This window comes from Phalaenopsis equestris, unplaced genomic scaffold, assembly GCF_001263595.1.
Source record: "Phalaenopsis equestris unplaced genomic scaffold, ASM126359v1 Scaffold000581, whole genome shotgun sequence".
NCBI classification, from domain to species: domain Eukaryota; kingdom Viridiplantae; phylum Streptophyta; class Magnoliopsida; order Asparagales; family Orchidaceae; genus Phalaenopsis; species Phalaenopsis equestris.
In genome coordinates, this window is record NW_018165021.1 from 204,743 (window position 1) to 224,475 (window position 19,733).

The 19,733-nt window shown below is 33.1% G+C and overlaps 1 protein-coding gene across 1 annotated transcript in view; it reads left to right on the plus strand.

The window, feature by feature from the left end:
• LOC110029507 (lysine-specific demethylase JMJ30) overlaps positions 1–13,406 on the plus strand; it is a 39,566-nt gene extending 26,160 nt beyond the window's left edge. The window contains exons 6-8 of the mRNA XM_020731831.1: positions 12,738–12,830; positions 13,018–13,134; positions 13,264–13,406. Of these exons, the coding sequence (XP_020587490.1) occupies positions 12,738–12,830; positions 13,018–13,134; positions 13,264–13,266 (213 nt within the window). The 3' untranslated portion in view covers positions 13,267–13,406. The remainder of the gene's footprint in view (positions 1–12,737; positions 12,831–13,017; positions 13,135–13,263) is intronic.
• The last annotated feature ends 6,327 nt before the right edge of the window (positions 13,407–19,733 follow it).

Below are 19,733 nucleotides of genomic sequence, written 5' to 3' on the forward strand. Positions count from 1 at the left end.
GGTGGGGGGAGGAGAAATATAATAAAAATAAAATCTATTAAATGTAATCCAATGAGTGATAACCTGATAATATCTAAGGTGCCTCAAGTTAATTAAATGTTTCATCCATTTTGAAATCTATTGGCAGGATGAAACATTTAAATTTATCTAAACAACTATAGTCAACATTCAAAATTAACTATAGATGATATGATCAGGTTATCACTCATTTTTAATTTAGACTTTCAGAAAATTTTGAATGTCTGGAACACATCTATAGTTAATTACATCTTAGATAACCGAAATCACCTAAGAAAACTCTTGATAAAAATCAGATAATATCATCTTCAAAGAGGTCAAAAGGATAGAACTTTTCAACGAGATTGGAAAAAGAGGTGTGAATGGAAAAAGAGGTGTGGAAAAAGAGGTGTGAAAGGGAAATGACTCAAATTTGGAACATTTATTGTAGAATCTAAAGGAGGAATAACTACGGGATGTCACAGACCCAGAGGACTTCGGTGACTTCCCAAAATACCCTATGGTTTGACTTCTGTTTTGGAGAGATATTTAAATGTTTCATCCTGCCATTTTTATTAATTAGGGCTTACATTTGTGTGATACGATCACGCAAATAACCTGGAAAATGTGATGATATAGGTCGTGACAAACGACAACCTCAGAATCCTTAGATGAGCTAGGGCTTAATTTATACAACAGAGCTATACAAAAACCAAAAGAAAAATTGAGAATTTATTTTACATAAGCAAATCACCTGGAAGTCCTATGACTTGGTTATTTAATTCTAAAGAAAGAGTGGTTTAGCTGATGTTGATATGTTCTGCTGTTGAAGATAGCCGTGCTGCCTATAATGCTAGCTCCAAGCTTCTCGTCGCGACAAGTTTATGTTATCTAATGTGTCTAGTTATGATGTCAAATCAAATGTCCCTAAGGGTCATGCGACAAGTTTATGTTATCTAATGTGTCAAGTTATGATGTCAAATCAAATGTCCCTATGGGTCATGGTTATTTAAATATTATGGGGCATATTAAAATTGATGAAAGTTGATTAGAGCGACACCGGTTAATATCCTACTGTTCACTTGTTCCGGTATCACTATTTTCTTTCGGATTCACTTAGTCTAAATAAATTTACTAAACTCAACTTTATGAGTTCCGTACTTTCATTTAGACTGAGAAATCTCGTTAGCAACCGTGAGTTACTTACTCCGAGGGATTCACGATCATCCGATAGAGACGTTTTAATTTAGTTGCAATTTTTGTTTTGTGATGTTTGTGATTAAATTTTGAGTTGTCTTATATTTTGAATGTTGTGGCGATAAATTTTATCTTGATTTCTTTTTGGTTTTGGTTGTGATTTTACGACTATCCTAGCAGTTTTGGTTTTCATGCAGGGTGACATCGTTGTTTAACATACAAGCTCGAGGCAAGAAATACAAAAAAGTAAATGCAATAATTTAAAAACGTACCTGTCAATTTTTCTCATTCCTCCACCTGAAAGGTTAGTACTTGCAAGACATATATATAATTTCACAGGGAATTTAAATTACAGGAGTAGATGAATATTTAGTTACCAAACCCAAAGTTATGACTTTATTGAATCTCAAGAAGATCCTAGTGGATAGTTTTAGAATAAATATGACAAGTCCAATTAGCCCGTCAGAATGTCCAATAGATTTCAAAATGCTCGAGGCATGACCCTGGACCATTTTGAAGATCACTTAAAATATTCTAAGTTCATTTTGGACTTATCATATTGTTCCATTAATCATCTGAGATTGGAGTGTGACTATCCTGTTACTTAGTGAAACTTGACAATTTAATTATCCCAAGGATATGATACCCAGTTAATCAATTGATGTTTCGTTTAAAGGTAATGTGAGTGGGTGTCCCTATGACAAGTTTAAGTCATTTAAGATTGTGGTGTCCATAATTAAGGTCAAGCTTGTAGTGTTAAAAGACTTTAATCACCAATCATATTATCTTCTAAATCCGATCAATTGAGTGTAGACATTGAGCCTTTGTCACTATTAAGCCTTTAATAATCATGATAGGTGGAATGGTGATTATCAAAATTTTTATTTAAGTGATATATATTCTTATTGAAAGATCACATCATCATCAATCTTAGACTCAAGATAAGTAAATTATCATATTTTCTATCTTAAGCCTATCACTTAAGAATCATTTGATCTTAATTGACATTCAAGTCATGAAAATTAGGAGAACTATGATCTTGTTGATGTTGTGCAAAGGTGGTGAGTGAGTTTCTACCTTTTAGTTCCATTGTATTTCAATCATCCAAACATGTTCATTAGAATCAAAATTTTTCCATTTTTTTCTCTTGGTTAATCCTAAATTTTGATTAAGGACCAAAATAAAAAATGATTATTTTGCCCTTGGGGTACTTTACCTCATAACTCGTTAAACACAACTCGTTAAACACAACTCAAATGACTAAATGACTTGAGCATTCAGAGTGGCATATCCAGGAGTTAATAATAATATCAGAAGAGGATAATGTGATTTTTCTTTGTGTTGTTTTTTCTTATTTAATTTAATTTAAATAATTATTTAAATTAAGGAAACATACTTTTTAAAATTGATTTATTTAACTATCGAAAATAAACATTTTATTTATGAGAACATTATTAGAGGTTTCCTTAAGTCAGATAAACACTTAGGCAAAATTTCATGATTTTTTGAATTAATTTTTCAATAATATTATTTAATTTTGGATCAATTTCAATGAGTTAATTAAATAGAAAATAGTGTTTTAATTATCAAAATTATTTTATATTTTTATTAGAATTCTCTGAGTTCATAAAACTCATAGAATCAATTTTTGTATTTTTATGATTCTTAATTTCATTATTATAATTATTTTAATGAGAAAATAAGTAAAACTCATTTATAAGCTTTTAAAATTTATTTTTAACTTAGCAAAATTAGGAAAAATATCCTAATGAATTCTATGTGATCAGGGAAAATTTATACACATTTTCAACAATTTTTTATATTTTTTGATAATTTTGATTATTTTAATTATTTTTAATTCAAAATACACTTTAAAATTGACATACTTTCACAAAAAAATAGATTTTATTTTTATTAAATGCCCCTGATCACAAGAAACTAAAAAAACTATTTTTCATGATTTTTCTGAGCTCATTTAATTTATTATAATTATTTTTTACAAAAAATACAACGTTTCATTAAAGATCAATTTAGTACTTGAACTAAGCCAAATAATTTTTAAATTTTGACACTAACTAAATATGATTTTTATGCACAATGTGGAATTGATTTTGTCAATTTTTGATAAGTATATAATTTACATAAATTAACACAAAATATATACACTTAAGTAAATATAGAAATTTACAAAATTATTCAAGCCATCATGGTATTTTAGCTTCTCTGGTCATTAGGAAACCTACTAAAATTATTCCCATAATTTTTCGAGTGATCTTTTAACTTATATCATTAAAATAAGCCAAAATAGTCACCTTAGCTTGAATATTAAGGTTAGAAGTATAAAGATGACCTCTGACCTTTGAAAAATTAAAGGACATTGTCTCTGTCATGAGGAACAAATCCTTAAAATTTCAAGTCATGGTGAGCAATGTTTGATCATAATGAATGAAAATACTCCAGAGAGTATTGAATTCATTAAAAATCAGGGAATAAGAAAATAATTTTTATTTTTTGTCCACATTATTCTTGTCATGAGGAACAAATCCTTAAAATTTCAAGTCATGGTGAGCAATGTTTGATCATAATGAATGAAAATACTCCAGAGAGTATTGAATTCATTAAAAATCAGGGAATAAGAAAATAATTTTTATTTTTTGTCCACATTATTCTCCTCTGTTCACCGAGCAAGAAGATTTTTTTTTTATTTTTATGATTTTTCTAAAGAAAGATAGAAATTTTTGAAGCTCAGACATTGAAAATAATTCAAAAAAATCCATATTTTTCAACTTATCTTATGCGGCTCCAACTCATTTTACGGTGGCTCCAAACTCACACGCGGCGCGGTCCCATTCGTTGCGCTTTCTACCTAGGCATGTCACGTGGCCCGCGGTTCACGCACCAAGAGTCTGTCCTGTTCGATTTCCTCCGTCCATTGGATACACGCGCGATCGGACGACTTCCCGTTATCGTCCCCAAGTGACCTAACTCGTAAGCTGTTCATACTAAAACCTTAAGATCTTTGCCTAAACTTAATCAAATCACATGGGGTTTGTTTCTAGACCTTCATCTACTCAAGGCGAACACATCTATATGGTTAATCAAGTATGAAATTAAGCCATTGCAAATGGAGAATCAAAAGAAGCTCGGGCTAGGGTTAGAGCTCAATATCTTTGCCTGAGAGGGGAGGCCTTAATCAGATGGATGTGGTAGGTTCTAATGGTCCCAACCTCTAGATGAAGTCTCAAGCTCTGATGAATTGTCTAGGTATAATTTTGATCAAACTCGATTTAAGGTGTTGTAGGTGTTGATCTAGAGCTAGGTTGAGGCTGTTTGAGAGAGGGCTTTTGTGGGGGATCAAGTCCTTTCACTGTGGAGATGGTGTGTGCACAATTAATTGGAGTTTGGTTCACTGTGGAGCTGTGGAGGAATTTTTCCTGATTTCGGCCTGATTTTGAGCTCAAAATTGAACTCTCATAGAGGGAACTAGAGGCGGAAGATGGTTGGCTTGAGCTTAGGGATGCTTGGAGAGTCTCTGGTGAGATTTTGACAGAGTTTTCCCAAGGATTTAGAACTCCTCCCTTTTGGCCATAGAGGGGGCTGATTAAATAGAGCTTGGGCTGGCCACTAGGGCCAATTGATGGGTGCAAAGAGCTGCTTCGGTGGAGGGCTGAGGAGCTCTGAAGAGCAGTTAGGATGAGCTGGCCTCTAAGATTGAAATTGGGTTTAATTTAGGGGTGGTGGCTCATGGTTTTGGCATTTTTTCGGCTAGTAGGGTAGTTGGCCAGAGCAGGGGAGGTGGTCAGGTGAGCCAATGGGAGGTTTAATTATGGTTTACCTTTAATGGTTAGTGATGATGGTGGGGATATTTTGGTTTAGACCCAAAAATGGGATAAGATCCCTTAAATTAGGGGACCCTTGGTCCATAGCTCACCAAGTTGGTTTAAGGTGGTATAGCCTGGTCAATAGAGTGTGCTTGGTGGTTGTGGTAACATCAATTTGGTGACTTTGGCATGACTAAGTCAATTTTAGTGAAGGGGTTCAATTTGGGTCAAAATGGCTATAAGTTGGGTTTGGGTTAGGCTAGCCATGACTTTGAGCTCAATTGATTGGTCAATATTGTGTAAATGATTATCACAAGAGATTTGAAAAAGATTTGGAGTGATTTTGAATTGATTTCGAGGTTCAATTTGATGGGTTTTGGTAATTTAGTCAATTTGGGGGTGTTGGATTGGACTTGGGTTTAGGTTAGGCTAAGGTTGGGTTAGGTCCAAATTGATGGTTCAAAATGGTCTAGAGGAATGTCATTAAGAGTTTTTAACATAAATTGAGTGTCAATTTTGGGGTTAGGCCATTTAATTTGGTGGAATTTGGAGACATAGCCAATTTGGGGCAAAATTGGAGATTTTATATGTGGGTTAAAATTGAGTGAAATTAAGGCTTGATCAAGACCAATTGAAGGTCCAATTTGATGTGTAGGATTGTTTGAAAGAAATTTGGATTCGAATTGAGGCAATTGAGTGGATCATATGGTTCAATTAGGTGAGATTAAATCATAGGGTCAAAATTGGGGGTTTAATTTGGATCAAAATTGAGCTCAAAGCATGGTCAATTTGAGGTCAACAGTAGTAACCTTCTGCCAGCTTGCCCAGTGTATTTGGTGTCTTTGGCCAGACCATAAAAACCTGTTGAGCTTCTTTCCAGTAGCAATTGAGTGGATTTCTTCATAGTTGTGACTTGAATGTATGAGGGAAAGGATGTTAATATGCTTTTCAAAAGAGTAATTCTGCCTCCATTAGATAAAAAAGAGATTGTCCAGCAATTGAGTTGTGCATTGACTTTGGCTATTACCTCATCAAACTGTACCCTCTTGGCTCTCCCTTTGATAAGTGGCACTCCAAGGTTCTTGAAGGGGGGAACAGATGTAGAATAACCGGTGAATTGTCCAATCCAATGTTTAACTGCAGAGTTAGTGGGTTTACTAAAGAAAAGCTGGCATTTAGAAGTGTTGAAAGTTATACCAGAGGTATCCTAGAAGAGTTTCAAACATTTATGTATGAGCTTGACAGCATTTCTGTTGGCTTTGGAAAAAAGAATAATGTTATCAGCGTACATTAGATGAGTAACCTCCACAGTGGATCTGTGATGATATCTGGCATAAGTTTTTTGAGCCAAAGCATGATCCAGAATTCTAGAAAGGTAATCCATAGCCAATATAAATATTGAAGGGGATAGTGGGTCTCCCTGTTGCACCCCTCTAGTGGCTGAGAAAAACCCATGAGAGTGTCCATTAAGTAGAATAGAATGTGTATTAAATTGCAGCCATCTAGAGATAAGATTGCAAAAGTCTTGAGGGAATCCCCTAGCTCTAGGGGTATCTAAGATAAATGATCATTGAATGGTATTATAAGCTTTTCTAAGATCTAGCTTATAGATGAGGTTTCCCCCTCTACAAGAGTGATCAATGTCCAAGAAGATTTCCTGAGCAAGTAGGACATTATCAACAATAGTTCTACCTTTGACAAATGCAGTTTGGTTTGTTTTAATCAGCTGGATTAGGTGAGGCTGGAGCCTTGCAACAATAATTTTTCTAATAATCTTACTAAAGACATTGGTAAGACTTATAGGCCTGAACTGATTCCATGTACTACATTCAGTAGTTTTGGGGATGAGAACATAACTTGAAGAGCAAAAGTAAGTAGGGAGAGGGGTCCCCAGGAAAAAAATCTGGATAGCTGCCACCACATCACCTTTAACAATAGGCCAGGCTTTTTTATAGAATTCAGAAGTAAATCCATCTAGGCCAGCAACTTTAGAGCTATCGATGCTGCATAAAGCTTCCCAGATTTCATATTCAGTAGGAAGGTAAGCGAGTTGGAGATCTTTAGTGTAATTCAGGTTGTCCTGGAGGAATTGTGGATCCACTTGTGTTGAAACAGTTGTGGAATTAGTGAGGAGATCTTGAAAAAATGTCACAACACTGTTAGTAATACCCTCATGTTTTCTTATCCAATTGCCATCAGCATTTTGTATTCTGTGGATGGTGTTGCCCTTCCTTTTATACTTAATACAGCCCCTCCCCTCAAAGAATCCATTGACAACAACTTTCTGCCTTAGAAAGAGTTTCAACCAATCAGTGGCCAATAGGACTTGTTCAGCACCTTCCAAAAGGGCAGCTTCATCCACTGTACCATTCTCCACTTCAGCTTCCAAGGCAGCCAATTTCTTTTCAGCAATATCAACCTTGTCATATCCATTTCCAAAAGAGGACCAATTCCACTTCTTGATCTCGTCAGTAACCTTCCCACACAAATGATATCCCTTCCCACACAGAGGTGTTAGGGGGTCAAATGCAATCATTTGGGGAGGAGAGTGCTCAGGGATAACATCTGTGTGGGAAGGGCTCTTTGTAGGGGCAGGTTGAAGCACTGTCCTCTGAGTAGTAGGATCCTATGGGTTTAAATTTTGAGGTTTAGTCTTAGGATGGAGTTTGAAACATCTTTCATTGGAATGTCCAAACATTTTAAAATGAGTGCAATAATATGGCATTTGCTCCATCACAATCTTTGGCCAGTACCCATTATGGGTTGTCCCTACAAATATTTCATCTACAACAGGAACTGTTATGTCTCTTTCCACCAAGATCCTGGCTGCTGAGGGTCTTGAGAGATTATAAGTGAGAATATCAAGTTTCATAGGCCTGCCCAAGGTAGTACCAATAGTGAAGAGAACTTGATGATAGAAAAAATGTAACTTCAGGCCTGGGAGCTTGAACCAAATAGGGATGATGGGGGGCTCCTGACTAGGATCAAAGTCAGGAGACCATTTTAGTAATTTCATTGCCATGCCTTCAATCAATAGAATTTGTTTGGAGAACAATCTAGCATAATCTCTCTCTAGATAAATGTATAGACATGTGTCTAACATCCACTAACCCTACTTTCCAATCACTAAGAAGTTTTAAGTCTTCAAAATATTTTATGCTTGCTTCCATCTTAGGATGACCATATTGGAATTTCCCAGTAAGAGTGAACTTGAAATTGGCTGAAAGTGATTGGATTTCAGCTTCAGAGAAGATGGCAGCAGGTTTTCCAGATTCCTTACTAAGCTGTTTGACATATGGAAGCTCTCCATTAAACACTCCCTCATGGAAAGAGTTGGGGAAGACCATATGTTCGACAGAGCTTTGGAACCCAGTGCTTTTACCAACCACATCAGCAAAAGTGGCTTTAGACGACTGAATATGGGTTTCAATATCAATAGGAGTAGTCATGGAGCAAAGTCTCCAACAGAGAAGAAACTCAGGAAGAACAACAGAGAGAAAAGAAACCAGCAAGGAGAAGAAGAAACTCAGTTAGAACAAATAGAGTTCAACAAAGACAATCACAGACTGTTCACCAGCAGAAAAAAGAAAACCAACTTCAAAAACCAGCATAAGAGGTCCAGCAGGAAAGTCTTCCACTAGGCAGACCAAGACAAAAACCAATGAAATAGTAACTCCAAGTTTGAAAAACAAGAAAACCCGGGAAAGTAGAAAGGCCAAAGTAGCTCCTCCAAAGGGACCAGTCAGTCCCAGAAGAGCACTCCACAGCAAGGATCAAGCAGACAAAGGAGATTCCCTTATAGTGACTTTAGACCACTGAATATTTGTTTCAATATCAATAGGAGTAGTCATTGAGCAAAGTCTCCAACAGAGAAGAAACTCAGGAAGAACAACAGAGAGAAAAGAAACCAGTAAGGAGAAGAAGAAACTCGGCTAGAACAAATGGAGTTCAACAAAGACAATCACAGACTGTTCACCAGCAGAAAAAAGAAAACCAACTTCAAAAACCAGCATAAGAGGTCCAGCAGGAAAGTCTTCCACTAGGCAGACCAAGACAAAAACCAATGAAATAGTAACTCCAAGTTTGAAAAACAAGAAAACCCGGGAAAGTAGAAAGGCCAAAGTAGCTCCTCCAAAGGGACCAGTCAGTCCCAGAAGAGCACTCCACAGCAAGGATCAAGCAGACAAAGGAGATTCCCTTATAGTGACTTTAGACCACTGAATATTTGTTTCAATATCAATAGGAGTAGTCATTGAGCAAAGTCTCCAACAGAGAAGAAACTCAGGAAGAACAACAGAGAGAAAAGAAACCAGTAAGGAGAAGAAGAAACTCGGCTAGAACAAATGGAGTTCAACAAAGACAATCACAGACTGTTCACCAGCAGAAAAAGAAAACCACCTTCAAAAACCAGCAGAAGAGGTCCAATAGGAAAGTCTTCCACTAGGTAGACCAAGACAAAAAGCAATGAAACAGTAACTCCAAGTTTGAAAAATAAGAAAACCCGGGAAAGTAGAAAGGCCAAAGTAGCTCCTCCCAGAAGAGCACTACCCAGCAAGGATCAAACAGACAAGGAGGTTCCCTACCAGTGAGCAGCCGCTGACAGACCTCATGGTTGCAGAAATCCTAGCAGAGCAATTCCAACTGCCCACACTATTTTATATATATTTAATCTATTGTAAAGGTCAATAAAAATTCAATTCTTAGTATCACAAATTGTTTTCTTATACTCTCTATGGGCCACTATAATTTTTTCTATTTTTCTTAAGGTCTTACTTTTAAACTAATTTTAATAACAAAACTTTTTAGGTTTATCTTTTCTTCAAATTATTATTCCACCACCAACTTTTTTTTATTTATAAAAAAAATTTTCTTTTGATTATCCAAATACATCTTTTACCACTTATTTAAAAGTGCTTATTACTTTATCCCATCTAGAATTAATTTCTTCATGAACGTCAAAAATCTTGAAATCTTAAAATTTACTCATAAAAATATTTTTGTCTTTTAGGTGCTCTCACCTAATTTATGACAATGTCTCATTATATTTTTTATCTTCGAATTCTTCATCTTAAAATCTAGAACTAATAGTCGATTTTGGGTACTTCAATTTTCACTTGAAATGATTTTACAATCTTTAAATTCTCAATGATATCTTTATGTCATAAGAAAATAAACAATTTATGTTTTATTATATTCATTCTTATAAGTAATAATATGCAATCTTTTTTCTTATTTAAAATATTAGTAATAACAAAATCATAAGCTAAAGAAAAATCTAATTTGATTCTTCATCCTTCATTGATCACTCCAAAATCATAGTCATCACAACTATTTTTAAAATCATCCACAATTCTACCAACATGCACATTTAAATCTTCTTCAATAAAAATTCTTTCTTCAAGATGTATCTTTTGTATTAATTCGTCCAGGTCATTACATTTTTTTTTTTTTGAAGCTATATCTAAACCTACTTGAAGCACTTATAAAATTAAAAATCTCAATATTAACAATAATCTTTAAGGTTGTAATTCTATCTTCAATTCTATTAATTCTTACAAAATTATATTTTAAACCTTTATTTATGATTATACATCCATCATTTCTAAAACGACTCCTACCTGAATATCAAAAATTAAATCTAAGCTATCAATCTCTTTAGCTTTTTCTTCAACCCATTTAGTTTCTCAAAATATAAAAGAACAAAAAAAATATAAAATTTATTACACCTTGGTCTAAGATCTTATTCTATTCAGATGTGTTTAATTACTGCTAACTTGTTTTTCAGAAGGTTTCTTGTGTTTTTTTTTTCCTTCTCTCATCTTTTAACCAAATTCTGTTTTTCTTCATCTTTCCTCCAGAAGTAGGAAAATGTAAGTGGAGTAGATGGGAAGAGCAATAGAGGACATGCTAGAGGAAAAGTGACCTTAGTGGTGGAGCGGAAAAGCAAACAATGAGAAGTCAATGTAACATAGTAGTGTAATGAAAATGATGAAGTGGAGAATAAAAGAGATTTTCAAGTAAAAATCTGGCGTATGAATCTGAATATTGATTTGGATGCTTTGGTGGAGACTTTCTAGAGGCTAAAATTGATATATTTTTTTATTTTAAGCAAGTTTTGCATCCGCTTACATAATTGTGATCAAACATTGTAGCTAGAGAAATTGTTAATGGGGTACCTTTTCAAAGATTAAATCTATGGTTGCAAACAAATTTTCATTCAATAATGTTAATTATAGAATTTTGTATTGCACTATTGACAAATAAATCAATTGTTATCTTTATGTGCTATTGGTTGACAGCAATTTAATGCTTAAATAAAATTAATGCAAAAATATCTTATGATAAATGTGTTGAATGATGATATTGTTGTTAGAAGCTGGGAAATGCTTTAATAAACCACATTTATTACAATAGGAATAAATAGGGATGGCGGATTCATAAAAGCTGATCCAAGTAATTTGGGTAAGACCAATAAGCATGACTGTTTGATTTACAACCAAATGATAGGTTCTTAACTTGTTTAGCTCTTTTGAATCTTTAATGATTAATCATTTTTTTTTTGTAGTGAGAACAAGCCAACTCATGTTTATTGAAAATGGGAAGAATAGAATAATTTTTACAGCAGGGGATGGAGCTGAAGGAGAGATAAATGGGTCTTCTTGTTTTGTCCACAATAACCATCCAACCTTCCCTCGTTGTGTGCTCACCGTCTCTCTTTCTTTGTTGTAGTGTGTTACACTCTACTACATTCAACGAGAGAATATCATTTAGATTTAAGAAAAGCTTTGATAAAATTATAATCTGACGGATTTTACTATATGGATCATAATTTTGAGCAACCAAGAAGTCATTGACAGTCAAATCTAAGAAAAAATGAAAATGATAAGATGAATGTTTAGAAGTTTTTCATATATGATAGGAATAATTATTTAAAAGAGATGTTGGGAGTAAAAGTTGATGTGGTAGAAAATTTACTAGTATTTTGGGATATAAAGTCAGTGAGAAGATGCCAATAATTGGTAGATGTAATTAATGTGAAGGATTATAAATAAATATTGATAGGAAGTTGTTTTACTTGATTTGAGGAAATAAGCTTTGTGCAAGTTACAGAAATTAGGGGTCATTTAGCGATTGGTAGGAATGAACGGAATAAGGTTGGCCCAAATTGTTGTGATAATGCTAACTATCTTTGTTTTAGGTGCCTAAAAAATTTACCCAAGTTTCATAGAGGAAAACAAACTCTGACAAAAGTTTGGCAACAAATTACCAATATAAGACAAGGTTATAAGAAAGATATGTAATTAGCAATAACTTCAAAGAAAATAAATTAAATTACCTAGCGTCAATCATAATGCTTCATTATGGGCATAGTTTTATTTTTTTTATGCATGATGTATATAATGGGATTGAGAATTTAATTCAATGATCAAAATTTGATCGATAATTGATTATGTTTTAGCATTTTTCAAGCTTGGATCAACAATGATAGTCCTTCATTAGATTGAATCAAGCCCTTTACCAGCTTTGTTGGCTTTAGTTTTTTCTTGTGCTGGGTTGGATCTGATGAGATCTTATTATCTACCGTCCTACATTAGTCAGTTAGTGGTCGAGGCTTCTTATTAAGTGACGGTAACCTTGAGTAATTACATACAAAGTTGGATTATCAGATGTGTGTTCAATATTGTACTTGTGTTTTGACTTGTTTTTCCCCACTTTTTTCAGGTATTAGGTAGAAAATATGTAAGGCTTTATCCAGAATCTGCATCCCAGGACTTGTATCCTTACACAGAGTCTATGCTAAGGAATTCTAGCCAGGTATTTTTAATTAATTGTTATCTTAGTTGTTCTTAAAACCGGGCATTGAGCACTGATCTTCAATTCTACCAAATGTTAGGGAAAGCAAATCTCCATTAATTGAACCATAAGTAACGTTCTAAGATATGGAATGCTATGATTGTCCGCTCAATTCTGAGATTTTTCATTCTTTAATTTTTTTCTGCAGGTTGACCTTGACAATTTTGATGCTGAATATTTTCCCAGAACTGCAAATCTAGACTTCATTGATTGCATTTTAGAAGAAGGCGACATGCTCTATATTCCTCCCAAATGGTGGCATTATGTGAGATCCCTTTCGACAAGCTTTTCTGTCAGCTTTTGGTGGAAGGCATAAGACCTTCCCCCTGAAAATGTGTAGTAAATGTTTATTCTTTAATACATGAGCTGATTTATCTGATGTTGCTTGCAACAGTAAAAAGGATGATGATTCAATGCTGATTCTGGACTGAATGTAGAGTAATCAATGATCATGGATGCCCAATGGAAGGAAACTGACTTAGTGTACATTTTATGCTTTAGAAATATCATAATAATTTAGTTTATTTTTTTAGGTATTTTATGATTTCTAATTTATTTTTTTCTTCCTTTACTTTGGAGAAGCCATTTTTTGAATTTTCTAGAGTAGTTGATATTTTTCTCCCTATATTTGTTCATACAGAAATAATCAATATAGTTATAAACGATGATCCAATTTGTGTTCTTATTGTACTTCTTGTTGACATATATTGACATCTTAAGGAATGCTTCCAGGGAAAAAAATTTTGCAATTACAAATTATAGCTGATCTTTTCTACTTTATGCTGAAATATATATTAAGGTCTTTTATAATAGATACCCTATATTAAATTTTTTTTCTTTTATTCTCTTAAAATACAAAAACAAAAAATAAGTTTGTTTAGCTATCTTTTATTTCTAAAACGACTTACATTGTTATGAAAAATATTAAAAGTTTAGGTGTTCTTAAAATTTTAAAGGGTCGTTTACTTACATCTATTCATGAATGTGTCTAACACAAATTTTGATTTTTACAGTTATGCTTACATATTAACAATCTATAATATGTTAATTTTGCGGCATATTATTTTTGTAAGATATAATTTTAAACTTCTGGAATTTCTTTCCTCTCATATGTATCAGCTATTATACTAGAGATTATTATGATAGAATGAAAATGCTCCATGCATCTTTCTCTATACTTCACTCTTAAGTATTTTGACCTTTGCAATTCCTATTTAGAGTTTCTTTTGTTGTATGAGAGCATTGAGCTCAAGACCATATGAGTCCTCATCTGTTGTCTCTTTCGTTTGCTTTCATCTCGTGAGCCTCTCTCGGGAAATGTCAATCTCCTAGACATTTGAAACTCGCAACACTTCTTCAATGGAGTCGATCTTCACCACATTCATCCCTCCCTCTCTTTAATTTCCAATGGGCAATCTAAAGAATCTCAGTCAAAATTAGTTGTTGACATATAACTATCATATACTGACAAAAAAAGTTCTAAAAGTCTTCACCGCAAATGTTATTTAGGTTTTCTCGATGGCAGCACACCATGCCCCCCGAATTCATCGAGAACACATTAGAACTACAAGCTCTCAATCCACACTACACTTGAATCTTAATTGATAAAAATTTAACTGTTGTGTTATACTCCATCTCTACAACAATTTGTCCATATGTCCTCTACCTACCTATCACCTAAAAAATCTGGCATACCATTGCAAAAAAATTGCATCCCACCAATAGCTTAATACACATTCAACTCAAGAATGAGCTCCATCACCTATTGATGAATAACTAATCCATGACGCAATATCTATTAAGCGTCAAAGCATTGGTTGACAATATCACATGAGCAAGTGGACAATTAGATCGTGAAGATAAAGGACAAAGAAATCTACTTAGAAATCATGAGGAAGACGCAACAAAACATAGATTTTATATATAAAAATAAATTTATAAAATAAGAAAGAAAAATAAAATAACTTAACTCAATCTTTTCCCCAAGCAAATCCCTTGAAGTTTCTTTTTACAATAACACTGAAATTTCTCTTAGAACTGTAAGAAAGATGAAATCTCTCACTTTCTCTCTCCTTTTAAAACTCTTAGAGACACTTGCACACTTTCCACCAACTTGAGACTCACGCACAACACCTTTACAAACAATACACACCACTTTTTCTGACATAAAAACACTCATTTATAATGTAAGGATGAATTTCTTAAGAGTCTTCATAGGAACCTCTTCAAAATCCATCCAAATTCAATGCATTTGTGAAATTAATAAATGTCTCTGGTACCTAGGCGTCGTCTTCTCTGTAATCTGGCGCTTAGGCACCAGTTCAATTTTTGGAAAACACCACTTTTAACTCCAAATTTTGTACTTTTTTGCATCGCTTAAACTCCAAATGCCTAGACTTAGTGTACCTATAAGAAAACTTGAAAATATCTTTCTTTAAAGTGCAATATCACAAAAATAAGAAAACTTGAAAATATCTTTCTTAAAGTGCAATATCACAAAAAATAAACCTTAAATAGATATGAAAAATCGAATATATTTTTGGTGTATCAAAATCCCTCAAACTTAACTGTTACTTGTCTTCATGTAACTCTTTTACTGCATAAGAAAAATATGACTTAAGGTAGTGAGTATCACTTAAAACCTTTTATAGATTTTGTTTTATAAAGACAATAGTAAGACTTTAGAAAAATTTTTAATAACGTAGGTTAAAACTAAAAATGTAAGAATATCTAATACTTTAAGTATAAGAGTTTTGGTTTCCTATTCATTTCAAGAATAATTGTAATTAGTTATATTAAAGATGCTTAGAAGGACCATATAAAAAGAACTTCATTAGTAAAGACGCTAATAATTGAATTTAAGTTTAGGAATGTATTTAAATCTCTTTCCTAAAGTTGATTCAAGTGAAAACAATTTTTGATTACGCATCTCCTCAAGCTTCTTCTCACATATATATTTTTTTTGTTTTTCTTTTTCTTTTCCTTTTCTTTTCCTTTTCTTTTAGGATCATTTTTTATCCCCCTTTTTTTATTTTTCTTTTCATTTGAGGATTACTATATCTGAATAGCATTTAATTTGAACTTCATTTCCTCCTTTTAATCTTTTCATTTGAGGAGTACTATATCTGGATAGCATTTAATTTGAACTTCATTTCCTCCTTTTAAAGTTAAAAACCTCATACATAACTTACTTACAAACACATATTAACTAAAAAATATTTTTCATAAAGTCTCAACCCTTTCTTTTTATATAACTCAAAGACTCTCTTAATATTTCAAAAATACAATTTCCTTTACTTTAAACAGTACACACATAACCTTATACTCTTATACTAATTATCTTAATTTATTGAACTAATATTCATTATTAAAGATTTTTGCTTAAGTCTACAATCATATCTGTAAAATAAAAAATATAGTTATATTTAAGTTGATCTCTGCTACCAAAAGTTATGTTAAAAATAATTTTAAAAATATATTTATTGAGGATAAATTAAATTTAGTTTCTCTTTTAAAAAAATTTTATTTCTCCCCCAAACATAAATTTTTAATAGATAAAGCATTTAATACAAAAATAAAGGTAGAAAGAAAACATAAAATGCATTTAAAAAAATTAACTTGTAGAGGGCTTTGAACTTGAAACTTTACAGATACCAAATTAAAAAGAACATGGCATAAAATATTATGTAAAACATGATGTATCAAAAAGTTTTGCTAAGTAGAGAAGAGTTCTAACCATAAGCAACAAATTACAGAAATAAACAACACTGAAAGAAAAATAAACAATCTACATCTAAATATAAAAAGTTCAACATTTGCTTACAATACACATCATATGAAAATAATGTTCTCAAACTAACAATCCACATAAATATAAAATCAATCTACAGAAAAAAAACATGAAAATAAACTATTGCTCATCATCTTCATCATCTTCTTCAAATTCTACCTCGGGCTCATAGGGTATAAATCGGAGGTAGGTAGGGAATTTTTCGCCCCTATTTGTAAGGTTGAAGATGACTCCGAGCAGAAAAATGGGGGACACTATTCATTTTCGCGGGTTTTAATGATCCAGCAGATCTGGCGCCTACGCGCCAACACTTAAAATTTCATTTTTTGATTTTTTTTTTGTAAATAACATTGAACACCAAAGCACTTAATCTTCTAATTAGTTTAAATTCACATTAATTTTCATAATTATGTAAAAACTAACACCAAGTTTTCACAAACAACAAACAACTTCATATTTTATATATAAATCCAAGCAAGTACAAACAAGGCAAGTACAAACAAGTACAAGTACAAACAAGTATTTTGAAATCACACATAAATTCAGCGTTGATATCACACCAACAATACTTAACGCTGAAAACTAAATAATAAAATACTAAAAAGCAAACACAATAAGCCTGATATAAAAAAACTAAGAAAATCCAACACAACTAAACACACACAAGCTCTTAAAAACAATAATTCCAAACTTCAGAGTTGCTACAAATCTTCATCATAAGTACTGTAGTTTTCTCTAATATCTCCCATGGAATGGTGATGCATGAATAAGTTATAGAAAGGATGTTGAGAAAATTCATTAGCCGAGCCTTCTTCGATCCAACAAATTTTCTTGTACATTCGCTCCATATCCTCTTCCATAAGTCCGGTGTGATCAAATTGCTCTTTAATTCTCCAATCCAAACGGTCGAACTAATCAGAAATTATGCCAATTGCATTTAGAATATTAGTCATCTCATTCTCCAACTTCTTAATCTTCTTCAAAATAACAAATGAACTCTCTAGAATTCTGGGTCGTATAGGTGATGAATTTTGAGATGATCGATCCATAAAAATATTTATGTCATCCACTTCTCCATTTTCTAAGTAATAACAATTTAACACTAGGTCCATGGGTTTTCAAGAAAGAAACACTTTTTCCCAATTTTCATATAGAACTTGTGATTGCATACAAATGAAAAATATTGTAGATTGATGTCTAAGACCAAGATTAGAACTCTTCAAAATCAATCCAAGAGTAGATTTTACTATTATAGCACCCTATAGCACCCACATTAGCACCCACATCGATAGGTCTTCCAGTTTGAATACAATAGTTCAATATAGTACTTTCCTTTGTCATTTTACTGATTTTTTTAGTTGGGATTAATTTTGCAGAGATAAGGATTTTCCAAGGATTTGATGCGGAATTTAACATTGAAGAATGAAAACTTACATTATTGTTATCTTTTATTCCCCATGTTCCATCTTCATTGGTTAGGAATCTCAAAAATTTATCCATATTGTCTTTTGTAGGGGCAAAGTTGGCATAATGACAAATTGGAACACTCTCGATCATGAACAAGTCATTAATTCTTGAAGGAGTAAAAGGTACCCACCTGCCTCAAACATAGATAACTTCTTGATTTATCCCATGAAGATTTGCTTAAAATTCCTTCACAACAAGAATTACTACTACCGCAGTGGTGTAGCATAGCACTTCCCATCGTCTTTGCAAAATGATTTCTTCCACTACCTGGAGTATTGAATCCTTGATTCACGAAACCCCTTTCCTTGATCAACCACTTCTTCATAATGACCTTATCATGCAATCTCTGCACATCAAAACTATTGATCTTTCATCGATTGAAAATCCCATACTTGGAAGTTTCCTTGGAGCTGGAGGCCATAAGAATAAGAATTAGTGGATCTTCTCCCTCTCTACTAATTTAATTTGACTCCAAATGGTAGGTTTTGGGAGTTATATAGAGAAAATTTTATCTAAAATTGCCAATAGAAGGTTCTTGAGATGTTTTTAGAAATACAGCGCGTAGGCGTCAGATTCTGGCGCTTAGGCGCTGGGCTTTCTGTAAAGTGGAGCTTAGGCCTCAGATTCTGGCGCCAAAGTGCCAGCACACTGTGAAACAGGCACTTAAGCTCCAGTTTAGGTGCCTAGGAACTGGTGCACAATTTTGCACCGTTTTGCCTTAGGTCCAAATTATCTCGCATACCTTCCATAAAATTGAATATTTAAAACATTTGTATACATTTTCTTAACTTGTATGTTGATACACCTAAAATATATAGTATTGTTAGACACATTTTTATACCTATTTTTGAGATATTGAGCTTTAATGGAAGGTATTTTTGTGTTTTTCTTGTAGATACAAGTAAAAATGGAAAACATACTTAAAGGAGTGAAAAAAGATTAAATTTGGAGCAAAAAGGTGAAAAATTGTGCAAAAGAGTTTTGGCGCCTAAGCACCAGATCCGACGCTTAAGCACCGCTTAAACAGAGAAGGCTACGGCTAAGTGTTGACACCCCGTGTTTAAGCGCCAGTGGAAATTACTAGATGAGTAAATCAGTTTTCATGAATTTCGAAGAGATTTTTGAGGCACCAATTGACTTAATAGGTGGTTGTAACCACCATGGATGAAAATTATCATGAAAGGATGCGTCTCTTGGGCAAATACATCAAATCAAGACACAATATGTAGAGATCCCAAGGCACCTCTTAGAAAACTATAAAAGAAAGAAGAGAGGACTTAGAAAAGAGTCCTGAAAATATTATCAAATTTTGAAAGTTCTTCTCTGGGGAGTTAGTTCTGAGATATTTTCAGAAACCACTTTTTATTTACTTTATCTTTTTTATTATTTTATTTTGAGTGATTGTAAAAGAGAAGAGATTCAAAGGAACTTCAAGAGTTTGGTGGAAGACTTGAGATAAGTTGTTATCTTTTTGTTTTATACTACTTTTGGTTTTAATTGAGACTTGTTGTTGGTTTGACAATGATTTCTTCTTTTAAACTAAAGTGTGGTTTTATTTTCTCCATGGATTTTGAGTAGTTTTCTTTATCTTTCTTCTTAAAATGATA